Consider the following 14,619-nt stretch of genomic DNA (forward strand, 5'->3'; position numbering starts at 1 on the left):
ATTTAGGAGATTTAACAGATCTATTTAGTTGCTCTCGGTGGCAAAGCGCTAATCTATAATCAGCTCAACCGGGATCCAGACTCCAGATTATGTGGATTATAAAGGTGTTTTGCAAAACGTTTCTTAAAAAATCACTCACTCGAAGAAGGTTGTCCATCCGTTGTCGTTCGTCTTGGTTGCAAGAAGTCCCGAGCTGCCGTGGTAGGTCATCACAGCGAGTTCTTGACCCTGAGCGGCGACAGTTTTAAGGGCAGTGTTGGTGCCGATGGTGAACCAGAATGTCTGCCCGTCAGGGACCATCAGCCACAGGGGCATTCCTGTCGTGTCTCGTCGGATGATCACCGTGTTCTTGTTCTTATCGGTGATGCTGCTCAGATCCCCTCCTCCCGTGTAGGTCAAATTGTAGAGGTGGTCTCCCGTCGTCAAGCTCTGTGTGAAAATGTGGCTGCCGTTCGAGTCGAACAGATAGAGCTCGTCATCAATGGGAGAGGACACCTCGTACATGCTGAGGGGATTCAGATAGGGCTTGTTTCGGCGCACATAGCGGATACGAATGTTGCCCAGATCTGCGATGTAAAGCTCTCCATCTGGACAAACCGCCAGCGAGGAGGGCGCGTTCAGCTTGGCGTCCTTGGCGTAGCCTTCGTCTCCGGAGTAACAATCGCAGTTGGCGTCAGTCTTGCAGTCACAGCCACTCGGTGCCCCTGCAACCAGCGAGATCTCTCCGTTCGTGGACACCTGTCGGACTCGGTTTATTTTCTTCTCGTCTGACTCGGCGATGTACAAAATGCCATTGTGGGACACAGCGAGGGCATTGGCAGACTCCAGGGTGGCGTGGATGGCCACTTTGCTCATTAGGAAATGATCAATCCCGGGGACCTGGCAGTGCATCGGGCGGCCTGCCACAATACGGACTTGATGGTTCGCTGAGATCTGGAGAACCACGTTGTTGTCCAGGACGTACAGGGAGTTGTCCATGGGACTCACGGCCAGGTCTGTGGGCCACTCGAGACGCACCTGAGAGGAAAACAAACACACACACCAAAAACATCAGCTTCAGGTCACAGGAACAGACCCAAGCCCTCATCGATCCACACACTTTTCTTTTTATCAGAGGGAAACAGTCCCTCAAGGGAAGAATCACTGAAAAGTGCTTATAAAAAAAGATCGGCTGCTGCTGCTGCAAAAAGAGATGGGCGATCTCAAAGTGTAAACTGGAAGCAGATACATTTTTTGAAATGATTTATTATCTGATAAGACGGGAGAAAAAAAGTTGCTTTACTCTTAAAAGGGTTGAACCACAAAAAACATGAAATTTAAGATCAAATACGATAACGGTGGTGGTGAGGAAGGGCAGACGAGGGGAGATCATTCAGAGGATCAGATTAACTGAAAGGAAAAAGCAGCACTTTCAATTGATCATGAGAAGTGTGGACACCTTAGGACCGGGCGTCCGCATCGCTCACCTCCACAAAGTCACTGTTTTCCCTCGCTTTGGGTTATTAATTTTGTAATGACGAGAGATTGCATGAGTCCTTGAAAGGAAACTGGAGCACACTTTACCAAATGAAAGTCTAGCCTGCCTCTGGCATCCTAAATTATGACTTATTGTTCTGCTAACAATGTATCAGGCTTTTAACAAATTGGAATGATTAGATTCATCCAATTTACCGGTCTCCCTCTCACTTACGATGCAACGGGGATCTCTTAGGAGCATAATATGAAGTGCTATATTTCAATAGAAGCCTTGGGGCAGCAACAATGGAGGCTGATTAAAATCTGGACCAAAATACAAAAACAGGTTCAGATTTTAGACACAAGAGCAGCGTTAGCAGTGTTTTTAATACTTTGTGCCACCGCTGGGAAATGGGAAGGTGAATGAATTCATGTGGCTTGCTACTGCGGTTGACTAATTTGTCATAATGACCTGGAAAGGCAAATTGCATCGACCTTTATCACTAAAAATGAGGAAATCTCCTGAGCATCGGGTCATGTGCGCTTTAATATGAAATAAATTGCCGCCTCCGCCACCGTATCATACTCCTTAATTATGCTTTTTAGAATAAAAAGAACCTTTTAGATTAGTCAAGTGAGACAGCTTTACGAAATAGAGCAAAGTAAGTGCGTTGTGCGATTGTGGGAGCCAGTAAAAAGTGGCCAGCTGCCTACTGACTGTCTGTGGTTAAAAATGCATGGAAAATGTGAATTAAATAACTTAATAGATTTGTGATAAGAGAGAGGAACAACACACGTATTTTTTTGAGAGAGCTATAAATTATACTTATTTGGGGGGAAAAGTACATGATTGTTATGATTAAAGACATTCTGAATTGTACATAGTATACACGGGATAATATGCAGTTATATATCTGTCCGTTTGTACCTGTACATGTACCCGTCTTTTTTCTTTTTCACCTGTTTCTTACTGTGTCTTTGTCCCATCATTACCACTAACATTTCAAACGGGAATCAAGTTTTGTACTTTTTCTTTTGTCCGATTTTTTTTCAAACGATGTGGAAACTGTCAAAACCAAAACAAACCACAGACAAATCGTGAATATGATGAGTTAAACGTGTCTTTCAGCAAGAGGTTTGTTTTTTCTTGTGCTTTATTTTATTGAGTTTATTATAATATTTCTTCTAACTAGACATTGCTATATTTTAGAACTGATGAGAGAGAAATTGATGATTTCTGATGCAGCTGAAAATTCCTGTACACTATAAGATTAGATATAAGAACTTAGATAACACTTGTATGTGCCCTTTGACAATGGACACTTCTAACCATAGCAGATAGGTTCTCTTTCCTCTTTTGTTTGTTTGTTTTTATTGACTGTGAAAAAGTCAGAAGTCAACTTGCCCAGCTCTTCTGGCTGTGAGCTCAAGAAGGATCCCGATAAATATAAAGAAAACTGCACAACAGTTAAAGTGCTTCAGGGAAATAGTTTCTGCTGATAAATGAGGAATAAAGTCAAGGTTGACTAATAACATTTCGTTTAACATTGCTTCTCTGCACCACAATCACAATATCACATTGAGCAAACAGTTGCTGAAAGCCATTTATTGCCTTTTATTTACCTGCAATCGGCAAAGATTCCTAATTTTCTAGACATTAACGCAGTGAAAATCATTTCAAACTGATTCTGGATATGGAGATGATTATTTAAATCTCTGCTCCTCTCTACAAGTGGTCCACCCTTGATTGAAAAACAGACTTGAGCCTCTCACGCAGCTCCAGTCTCATAAAACCTCACACAAAACAGAGGAGGTTTTAAATAATAATACCACACGTCGTTAGCAACACACAACAAACAGGAGACGGGCTGAGGACACATGTCGTCCCTTCGACGAGCAGAAAAATGCATTTGCTCGGGGGAAATGATGGAGAGACTTTCAATTTCTTAAAACCTATATCTTGTCAACAGTGGCGGTTAAATATTTCATGAGGCGGAGTGTGGAGTGGCTCGGGGGAGCTGCCTGTAAGGAGGTTTTCACGCCACTCTGACTGATGAGGGGGATATTTCCCGAGCTGCTGTCCCATATGCTGTAACCCGATCACACCCTCCCCTTTCATACAGTGGGGCAGCTGTCAGTAATGTCTGCCACTAGCCGAGGAACCCACAATGTGCTCATCAGCTGCGAGAGCCGGCCACGGAATCAAACAACACAACACCCGGGGACTATTTTTAAATGTATTTGCACCGGCATTAGAACTTTAATGACATTTTCCATTAGCGATCTCTCCTCTCTTTGCTCACACCAGCACGATGCCTGTCTGAAGAAAAGTAATATGTCATTATTTGAAGCCCCTCTCATATTTTAATTGAATGTCACAGTCAGAGGCGTGATAAAGCTTTCTGAAGCCGCTAACACCCTTGAAATATGTTCAAGAGAACTTGTTTTAAGACACACGGTTTTTCCCTCTATTTGAGATTGAACTCAGCAGCGGGGGGGGGGTGATGCGGAGAAGATTTCCAAGACTTTCCAAGCCGATTTCTGAAACACGGAGGAACCTAAGGGCCTCGGTGTAAACAACCGGAAAGATTCCTGAACAAGGTCAAACTCTTGTCCTCTTGAAGTGATAATAGGACGATAGGAAGATAATAGGACGTTAGACGGACGGAAGGTTAAAGCGACGGACCTGGAATCCTGAGTGAGTTTGGCTGCAGTTCGCTTCCTGCACAGATGGCGAGATAACAATGACCTCATCAGGGGCGACAGGGAAATCTGACATTATTATATATATTTTTTTGTGCCTTAAACAGGTGAAGTACAGAAGTAATGACCACCATGATGAGTCCTCTCTGGAGAAACTCGGGGCCTAAGTGAGGGGTTGGGGAGTGTTTGAAGTAGGAAGCTACAGCGTGTGCCCTGGATGAATTTTTAATGGATGCTTTTTACCGTCTGAGTGTCTCTGCTAGTGCTTGTGCGATTTGTCATCGTTGCGGAGCTGCAGTCTCCCTGTGTCCTCTCGGCTTTGGCACTGGGATGGCGAGCATCTATAGGCGCTTGTGTGTGTGTGTGCAGTGGGGTGGGGAAGGGAGGGGAGGGGGGGGTAAGAGAGCAGCGAGCAGGGGTCATGATGGGGATGGAGTTCCCTCGGGCTGGAAATGGGCAACTGGAGGCTTCGCTCCCTCCGCTGAATACTTCATTTCAAACAAAAAGCCTCCAAAAGACGTGCTCACGGCCCCTCAGGACATTTTTTTTATGATCGTTGTACTCAATAACACACACGATAGGGCAAGAAACAAACTGGTGCAGGAACACGCGGAGCAGAGCAAAGAGTCAATCAGATCCCATCATTAAAACCAAGAAATGCTCTGTTCATGAGAGTGAAACGAAAACAATTACAGATACTGAAGACAACACATCAAAAACACACAGTGTAGTTTTTAAATATGGCAAAACAACCCTCAACAGCTGCACGAATAAAAAACAGTGAAAGCTCTGTCTTGTCACTGAGCGGAGACCGATGTGACCTCAGTGCAGCGTCCTTGCCTCGGGGGGGTGTGCTCTGTCTGGTGTAGCAGTATGGTACATATGCCCATATGTGTGTGTGTCTGTATATGCTTTTGCGTGCATGAGTGAATTTAGAACACGTGGGGTCAAAGGTCACCCTTGTCATCCCCCTACAGCTATAGGTCAATGGCCCTTTGTGTTTGTGGAGGTGCGGCCACTTGACGCAGGCGTGGGAGCTCCTGGGACTTCGGCGCTCGTCTTTATGCTCCGAGGCTGCTACGTTCAATTCCTGTGATTTCCTCCCCAGTCTGGACCGAGGCCAATTAACTGCTCATTTTCAATTATTTATACGTATTTGTGTGTTAACCGTAAGATGATTTAAATTTTTATAATGCGCCAAAGCCTGCACAGCTGTGTTTGGGGCCCACTTTCCTCAATTCATTATCTCGTGGGCCAATTAAATCCATCGTGGTGAATCCAGACCGTCCATAATGCAATGAATTTAACATCCTCTCCTTTCTGGTCAGAGATGCAGGTTTTGCTTTAAAAAAAAAAAATACAGCAACATCAAAAATGTAATTTATTCTAAAGCTATAAACCGCACACGGCCTGCCTCTACTCACAGATAAGAACTTTATTTTGTTCTTATTTGGGATTTTTTATAATCACTCTTCATTTTTTTACCGCCGCCGAGGAGGTTATGATTTCATTCTTTGTTTGTTGTTTGTTATAAAGAAGATTAAAAGAGGAAGAAACCAATCAATTTTGGTGCAGATCAGGATCCAGGATTTGTTTTTCACTATATTTAACATATTTCTGTTGACGAAGAGTAAAATGAAAAGAAAAAAATAATATTTAAGGGACTGATATCAGATCAGAGTGAATTTAAATGTACTATGTATTCTACTTCTAGTTTTGCATTGTGTTTATAGTATTTACTTTATAGTTCTTCTACTGTCGTATTGTATTTTTATGTTTTTCTTGTTAGCCTTGTTAAAAAAGAAATTTCCTTTTTTCAAAATATAAAATGACCTGAGAACTATTTCATTTATCCCTCGTCATCATTCCTGACATACCACAGTTTTCAGACTTCACCGACACGGTTCAGGTGAACAAAGGAAACGGTAAAACTGCAGGCAGAATCCCAACAGACGGCTAAATGCCTGTAAGCTCTTACTTTCTTCCTCGGTATCCTCTGCAAGTGCTGTGAATCTGAAAAACTGGCATCATGTAGCCGATAAACAAAACAAAAAAACTAAACCGAGGGCTACTGGATCCAGGCAGAGAGTTTCCATCTACACAAACAAAAGCTCTCGGTGCCCCGGAGACCAGGGTCAGTCAAGGAGAGTGGTGTTGGCTGAGAGACAGGAAAGCACACGCTGGCCGCGCGGGTCAGAGAGGTACCTGAGAGATGTCCATCACAGCGTCGCAGCTGAGGGGTCGGGCAGAGGTCAGGTCATTGAAGCCCAGCAGAGTGGAGATGATGCCGTTCTGATCAATCCGGCGAATCATGGTCCCGTCCACAAAGAAGATTACACCGTATTTATCCACCGTAATTCCTGCAGATAAAGTCACACGGCGGACAGAGGAGTAAAACACTCATCGGTTATTTTGTTTATCTGGGAGCTAATGTGAGGACTGAGCACCGCTAATTGCAATTTGGGGCTATTTGTTAAGGGTAGAAATTAAAGAGTAATCACGGCAATGAAACTAATGCTAGGATTGATTCGTTCAATCAATAGCGGGGAACAATTGAAACATCAAAATAGATGAATAGTACTGTAGGCATTGATTCAATTACAGGGAAAATTCCATCGATGCAGTTCCTTTCTCTTTCGCTCTCGGCCTCAAACAACAAGGAAGCGGAGAACAGTGACTTCAGCTGTATTCTTCCATTACAACGTGTATTTAAACACAGATGAACATGTTCAGCCTTTAGAGCCAAATGTTCTCTTTTCATCTCAAACCTGGACTATACATGTTGCCCATCTCCGAGGGACCGGAGTGTTATTTCAGTACATATGAATCACGACTTCCATCCCAGCGGAGGACAAAGAGAGAGCATGTGATCTAATGACTAATGCATCATCCAAATATGGAAGCAACGAGAATAAAAAAGACCCCAGGAAAACACATGGAGAGGCAGGCTTTAAAAAAAATTAATTATGTTTTTATAATAAACCGAGAGAAGAGAATCTGAAGAGTCTACATGACGAACCGGCCCGACACACCACATTGGTTATAATAACATCCATTCATTACCTCTGGGGTTCGTGAGCGTGGCCTCGACGGCCTTTCCTCCGTCCCCGCAGCGGGTGTCGTCGTACGGGAGACACTGGTCCCCGGTGCCGGCCACCAGCTCCAGGTTCTTGGCCACGTCTTTCACAACGTTCAGGGACTTGACCTTGAACACCTTCCTGCTGCTGGTGTCCGAGAGGTACACGGCGCCGTTCACCGGACTGGTGGCCAGATAGTACTTGTGAGCGGGGCTGTTGCTGGAGGAAGGAGGGAACAAGAGAGGAAGAGGAGGAGGAGGAGGAGGTGGTCAATAAAGCTGGAGGGGCTACAGTGCTTTCAATAAGAAACATTGTGTAATACAATTAAAATGGATTCAAAAGCCATTTAGAGAGTCAATTGGGCACAATTAGAGTTTAAACCAATGACACGGAAAAAGGAAAAAGCAGAATGAGATTAAACATGACATAATGATGGAGCTTATAACTCATCTTCAAGAGTCGGCTTAGTAGAAAAATCCCTGTTGTCAAAAGTGAGTGGGTACTCCACTCCTCCACACGCACTGATATGTGAACATACTTCCTGCGTACGAATACACGTCTCTAACATATTTCAAATCATTGAAGAAGTGGTGATGTTGAAAGGGGAATGCGAGACGACAAAGAGAAATGAGGGTTTAGTTGGACTCTAAAGACTTTATGACAGAAATCCTAATTAAAATTCCTCCCCTGGCCCTGAGAAATCTCTGTGATACCATCTGAGAACAACAACATGAAACACACACACACAGTCGCACAGCGGCAGGGAGCTGCTTATCGCTGGAACAACTACACACATGTATGTTTTTCTATTTCCCCTGGGACAAACAGAAATGTACTGCTGAAGCTGCAATCCAAACACATTATGTATCCATCAGGCATCCCTTTAAACCCCCAAACCAAGTCAACAAGGTAAATCCTTCACACACACACACAGGAGGTCGCCCCCCCAAACCTGACAGACAGACAGACACAAGAGCCAAATATAGCCGATCCCTGCTGCGGCGGGATGTATGCGATCTGCTGGAAAACTCCTCGTCAGGGTGGGTGTCAGCAAACAAAGACGACTGCAGACACATCCATAGAAATACAGATGAAGTGACGGAGAAGGTTTATTCTCCAAACTTCGAACCCTCGCACTAAACCCACCTCATCCCTGACCCCCCCTATTCTTTGCAAAGGAGAAGGCCATGTGAAATATTAAAGCATGACACAATGAAAGGCCCAATGCCACTTTACACCACAGGATACTGGCACTGGTGGAGGTTTAACAAAGATTTTACAAGCTCGCCCGTGCTCCCATAAACACAGCACAAGGCCCAAATGGCCCAAATGAAAGCCTTTTGTCTGCAGGTGACACAGTTACGTTAGTTTCTTTGCTGATAACAGAAATACTGTGGCTATGTGCATGATTTCCTCGATTATAGGCGCATGCAGCATAAAAAATGAGGTGGATAGATCCGCCAACAAGGCAGAACCTGAATGATATTAAATGTTATGTCCAAGCCAGGCTCAGAAAATGTATCATCAACTATTTGGCTACTCGATAAAAGCATAAATGCAAAGTTTAACTGTAAATGTACAGGTTTGATGAGTTCATTCAATTGAATCGTTGTAAATTTATCATCCTTGTTTTGTTATGTCTTTATACTGCTGGTCATCGCCCCCCTTGAAGATAACCAGAGATCTCAGGTCAGGACACAACACAGTTCTGCCAGACCTGATAAGCATTATGGAGAAACCTGTCAGCAGGGCATCATTCAAAGTGGATTAAGACAGAATTTCAACTACAACCTTGAGCTTATGGTCGACATGCCAGACGGTGCCAAAGCTCATATTTTGTATAAGGCAACGAGGTCACAAGACTGGTGGGTCTGTGGGATTGTCAACTCCGGTGCATGATTTTAAATGACAATTGACCTTCATTGAATCAGTGTTGACAGTGAACCTCAGGCGCGCACATGTCAAAAGATCGGCCCACTGACCAAATTGACTGATATGTTGGTTTGTAGTTCCAGGTGCAAGTGGCTGCTTTAGAAAAACAACTGCTGCGTATGTTTTTTTAATGTTTTGCAAATCATACAATATATATATATTTATATTTTTGACCTTCAACAACCAAAATATATATATAACAGCAAAAATGAATTGGTAACGATTCCTTATGACAAAGAAGTGGAATTGATATTTTACCGTTTAATGATAAATAAATCATGTTTTTTTTACAGGTACATAAAACCTAAATGCATATCTTTTCTGTATTGTTTATTCTGTAAAATAAAAGATTTCACATCAGCAAACATATATACACTGATGCAGGTACGTCTGTGAAAGGCTCATATCAGTTGATCTTTATAGGCAAACCAATAAAAAAAACGTTATTAGCTGTTGTGGTTGACTAACACGATGACACAAAGAGAAAACTCTATCTACAGTGTTTGAGAGAATCTCCACTTTGGATGGAGCTTCTGCAAAAGGCTGATTTTTATTCACAGATTACACCCGAGAGGCCGAAAACACCCAGAATAAAGCCTTGTTTTAAAAAGATACCTGTGTATGTGTTGACAGGGGCCTCAGAGTAGGTCAGTGGCAAGCCTCAATAACCGGATCCTGCTTTGCATTCTATCTGCCATGTGCATTCAGCTGATACCTTATCAGCTCCCCAGTTGCATGTCGAACAGTTCTGGACCCCCCCCCCCGTGGTGTTTGAAACTATGAGGCGCTATTGCCTGACCTTGAGCCACGGCCATATATTCCATCTATATTCACTGACAACATCTAGTTTGTAGAAGATAATTGGATTTTGCCGCATGCTGGTGTGGCAATGGAGGGAGCGTGTTTGGAGTGGATGGGGACACCCTTAGTAGGGGGTCAATGAACACCGCGGTGGGATCACCCAGCATCCAGTCCGACCGCGAGCTCACACATGGACAGGAGGCAGCCACCCATTTTAAACAGACACATGCTGTGTTTACCAGGATGTAGCTCCTTTATAATTTGCAAATGTGCTCGGAGGGCCGAGGCCAAAGGAACAGAGCTCTGACATTTCTTTAGTCTCGCACTGGCGAACAGATCATGTGTGTGTGTGTGTGTGTGAGAGAGAGATTTATAAGCTCCTGTATGTAAGATAACATTTTTGTTCTGCACAAGGACATTTAAGAAGTAAAGAGAGGAGGTAGTTGCACAGAGGGAAGTAGAATTACTCGCCTGCATCCCCACGTTTTTATTTCCAGACTCATATGAGATCACTGTGACCCATGACCACTGAAATCTAATAAACTAATCTTTGAGTCCGAGAGACAACTGATCAGAATTGTCACCGTGACATTGACCTTTGACCTCCCAGATCTAATCCATTAATCCCTGAGTCTGAGTGAATGTTGGTGCCAATTTTGAAAGAATTATCTCGAGGTGCTATTAAGATAACATGTTCAGAAGGGGGGGGAAAATAAGGGTTGGTGAGGTCAGAGTGACCTTTGACCTCCAGATAAACCAGATGTAATGAAATTCCCGATATATCAAGTTCACAAGATCACCGTGACAGGAACCTTTGACCTACAACAACCAAAATTGAATCAGTTTGTTTTCGAGTCAAATTGAATGTTTTCGCAAAATTTGAAGAAATTCCCTCAAGGCGTTCTTGAGATATCGTGTTCACAAGAACAGAACAGACATGAGGCCGCTGTCTGTCGCTGCTGCTGCTGCAGAGACATTAACACCAGTAAACTGCGTCTGACTGTTTTATTAATCTGGTCATTGTTGAGGCCAGTGACCAGCATCACAAGCCTTTTCATCTTCAGCTTGACAACACGTTCCCCTGCTGAAGTCGTGACCCCCCCCCCTGATAGAAAGTCAATCAATAATCCTTTGCCGCAGACATGATATCTAAAGACAGCAACCAGAGATTTCCCCTGCTGCCTCCTGCCATGGAAAATTAGGTTTGTGCATCTTAAGCCATTGATACAATCTACACCGAGCTGCCATTTTAGGAGGCTTTGTACATAAAAACTTCATAAAATCACGTCTTAATCAGATTTTACATCGACACCGTCAGGAAGACGTTGATTTAATTCAGCGACAAATCTTTATTTTTAGGGCGCTTTCAATACATTTCAAATATTGCTCCTTCAATAGGAATTAGTTCATCCTGCAACGTTTCTCTGACACTGCCAGGATAAAAAAAAACAATCATGCCTTTCACGAAGGTTGGATTTGTTGCAGTCGAGTTGTGTTGCATTGCTCTGGATGCACGGTGCATGTTTTATATCCTACTGTACTCAGGTGTTGTTTTTTCAACACATCACTCGTTTGTGACAATTGCATAAATCATATTATATCGGACAATACGTGACTCCTGTTATTAACCCTGAGTGAAAGTACGGCCTCTATCGACTCAACAATTAACTGGATCTTCTCTCTGCAATCACAGGTACAGACGCAAACACACAGAAGTGAACAAGCCACTGAATCCGGAGATTAGCTCGGAGGACGTAGTTACTAAACCCCCCAAAATCTACAGCTTTATGAAGATGGAGCTGATGCAGTCAGTGTTTTAATAACGGATCTTCCCGCTGCCTGTGTGAAATTGGCTCAAAAGGTCAACTTCTGCATCAAGTATGTGGACTGTACAATCTTTCATCGTAATTTGGACAAATGCTGGGCGGCTTACCTATGCCTGAAGTCTTTATTTCTTTCAGTTTGACAAAAGCAGCAGGAAATGAGAGAAGGAAGAGAAAGGAGAGGAAATGTTAGTTGTTAGTAAAAAAGAATTAAATAAGAGAGAATCATGCAAAGCCTTCAGATTTCCACTCAAAAATGATCTGTGCTGACAAAGACAAACAAATTCATCTTATACTGGAACATTTTTTGCGCTAAGACCCCATCACATCCTCTTCATCCTCTATCAGGGCCAAGCTCCGGCTGATACAGGTGGACCAGAGAGGCGAGACCATCAATCCTGGGGCCTTTAGGGCATTTCTCTCGATCTCAATCGACCTCGGTGGTTTATGACCTGTGCGCGAGCCCATCTGAGGCCTCGGTTCTGAGTGAATGTTAGTAAGGCTACTCCTCCGTTACCTCAGCTCCAGGACACTGGTGACATTCCCCGTGGAGAAGATCCTCCTCACGTAGTTGAAGTCCCCCACGTACAGACTCCCGTCCGAGCCGCAGGCCAGAGCCACGGGGGCCAGCAGCTTGTTTCCGTCAGCCAGGCCATTGCAGCTGGGGCAGGAGATGCTGCGCCTGCGCCCGTTGCCCATCACGCTGCCGATTACAGGAGGCTGCTGGGAGATGAAGACGTTCTCCCCATTTCCCATGTGAAGAATCCCTAATGAGGACACAGGAAAGGAACAAGTAACACCTGCAACCTGTTTAGGTTGAGCAGTTTTAAGGCTGGGGGCTAAAATCGGAAGCAAGATGAAACCAAACAAAGAGCAGTGTGTCTTAAGTGGTTTTGAGGGCTGCCCCCTGAAAGTCATCAAGTCAAACAGCCTTCAGCCAACTGAGATTCTACAAGTCCAGCCTTGTTTTTGTGTTGTTTTTTTTTTCTGTGCTACTACTACTATTAAATCCAGGCCAGTTTCTCCTGAGAAGAAAACTTGTTAAAGAAGTACAATTACACAGAAACTAGAGCATCTAAAATATGTCACAAAAGGAAGAGGTGTTGAAGTTGAATTTACATTTTCAGCTGCGCTAAAATTCCTCCCCATATGTAATAATGTGCAAAAATATATTTTACAATTAATTTATGTAGTTATATAATGTTATAAAACTAGCTGTGGCAAAAAACTAGAGTCAACACTTACAGTGTGAAACGCATTAACATTTTTATAACCTCTTCTTTTCACCACAGTGATAATAAAGGCTGCACCCAATTAGTTTTTATGCTTACATGCATATATTAATTCCAGCTCCACAACTTGTTTATGCAATTTATATTACTTCATTAGCTGCTCTCATTATTATCCTGTTTACATAAAATGAATTCTTATTCGATTATATGGAGGAAATACTCTCTGCAGTTTTACTTAAATTTAAAAAAAAAGTATTGAAAGCAGAGTAAAGTTACATCCTGATTCTGGCAGCTACAGCTCCAGAAATATGCAAATCAACTTGGAATCTGCGGAGAACAGATTTCCAGTCTGGTGTGTGGAGACGCACAGAGGGCTTTGCAAATATGTTTGGAAATTTCATGTCATAAGATTTAATTAAATAACTAAGATACTCGCGCTGCTTCGTGTGTGTGTGTGTGTGTGTGTGTGTAATAATGTGAGGTGCAATTAGCGAGTGGCGAACAACAAGATTAAAGTGGGACGCTTAACTGCGCTTAACTGCTGGACGGGCGTAGTAGGAGAGAGTTTGAAAAGCAGAGGCCGTTCCAATGCACTAATGCTGCAGGTTCCCTATGTTTAAATGCAGATGAGATGACAATTTTAAAAAGAAACACTTTAGTTTTTGTGTGTGTGCAGCTCTGCCAACTCAGGCCATGAAAACTGCTCTGAGTGACTCACGTTTGCATATAGAGGTGAAACAGGCACAGACCGAAAAGCCCTCGGCACGAGTGGAATCTCTCGGAGCTAGAAAATTACCACACAGGCTCAGAAAAATTGACTTTCCTCAAGTCAAGAAATTGCATCTCGCCCTCTTTTCTACCTCCGCCGGATTTGTGCAGCGGCAAAAAATAGGCAGCATGCGTGCGGCTCGCGTGCAGGCATTCAGGCTTGCACCCACCCACCCACACACACACACACACACACACACACACACACACACGCACACTTTGCTTCCATTAGCGTTGCCAATCTTCTCTTGGAGAGATTTCAGATATGCAAATGTAAAGATGTTCCTGCTGCCCGGTCGATGTAATCATATTTGAAAGTCAGCATCTGCATGTGTTTCTGCTCCTGATGGTTCTTGGTGACCTGAGTTCTTTGAGCAGCACAACATTTGGTCCATCGGAAAGGATCAGCCAAGCATCCCCTTCTCGGGACATGATTTAATCTTAGGGGCCGCTGCTGCTGCCACCGCCGCGAGTAGCAGACTGGTGGCAATTAAATTAGGGATGATTCTAAAAATGCTGGGCATGTACACGACACTGAGGTGCCAAAGGGAGGATGGGCTGGAGGAAGCAGCGGCGGAGGTGATGCGGGGGCAAGTCGCAGCTCTCTCCTTCCTTCCGGACAGCACACATTCAGACTCAGCAGGTTTTAGTGCGATGGATCAAAGTGCCACCTTCCCGAGCACTTTTCATATAAGTATGCCTCATCTCCTCTGATGAGCCCCTTTGCAGACACAAACACACTGTGAGGCCCGGCTCGTGACAGCAGCTGCCCAAAGTTGTTCCGTTCCCCCTTCCTGCCTCTCAGGAGTAATTTGCTGGCAATAAGAA

General features: G+C 43.8%; 1 protein-coding gene across 13 annotated transcripts in view; it reads right to left on the reverse strand.

Annotated features, from left to right (window-relative positions):
* Nucleotides 1-14,619, reverse strand: part of tenm4 (teneurin transmembrane protein 4) — a 158,210-nt gene that overhangs the window by 24,220 nt on the left and 119,371 nt on the right. For 8 of the 13 annotated variants that reach the window (XM_034604130.1, XM_034604128.1, XM_034604131.1 and 5 more), the window contains 5 exons: nt 12,309-12,558; nt 11,902-11,922; nt 7,222-7,454; nt 6,364-6,518; nt 140-1,017 (listed from right to left, as the gene is read on the reverse strand). In XM_034604130.1, coding sequence (XP_034460021.1) covers nt 140-1,017; nt 6,364-6,518; nt 7,222-7,454; nt 11,902-11,922; nt 12,309-12,558 — 1,537 coding nt within the window. The remainder of the gene's footprint in view (nt 1-139; nt 1,018-6,363; nt 6,519-7,221; nt 7,455-11,901; nt 11,923-12,308; nt 12,559-14,619) is intronic. The other 5 variants (XM_034604133.1, XM_034604132.1, XM_034604126.1 and 2 more) reach the window with 1 other exon arrangement.

Source organism: Hippoglossus hippoglossus, chromosome 13 (assembly GCF_009819705.1).
Source record: "Hippoglossus hippoglossus isolate fHipHip1 chromosome 13, fHipHip1.pri, whole genome shotgun sequence".
Lineage (NCBI taxonomy): Eukaryota > Metazoa > Chordata > Actinopteri > Pleuronectiformes > Pleuronectidae > Hippoglossus > Hippoglossus hippoglossus.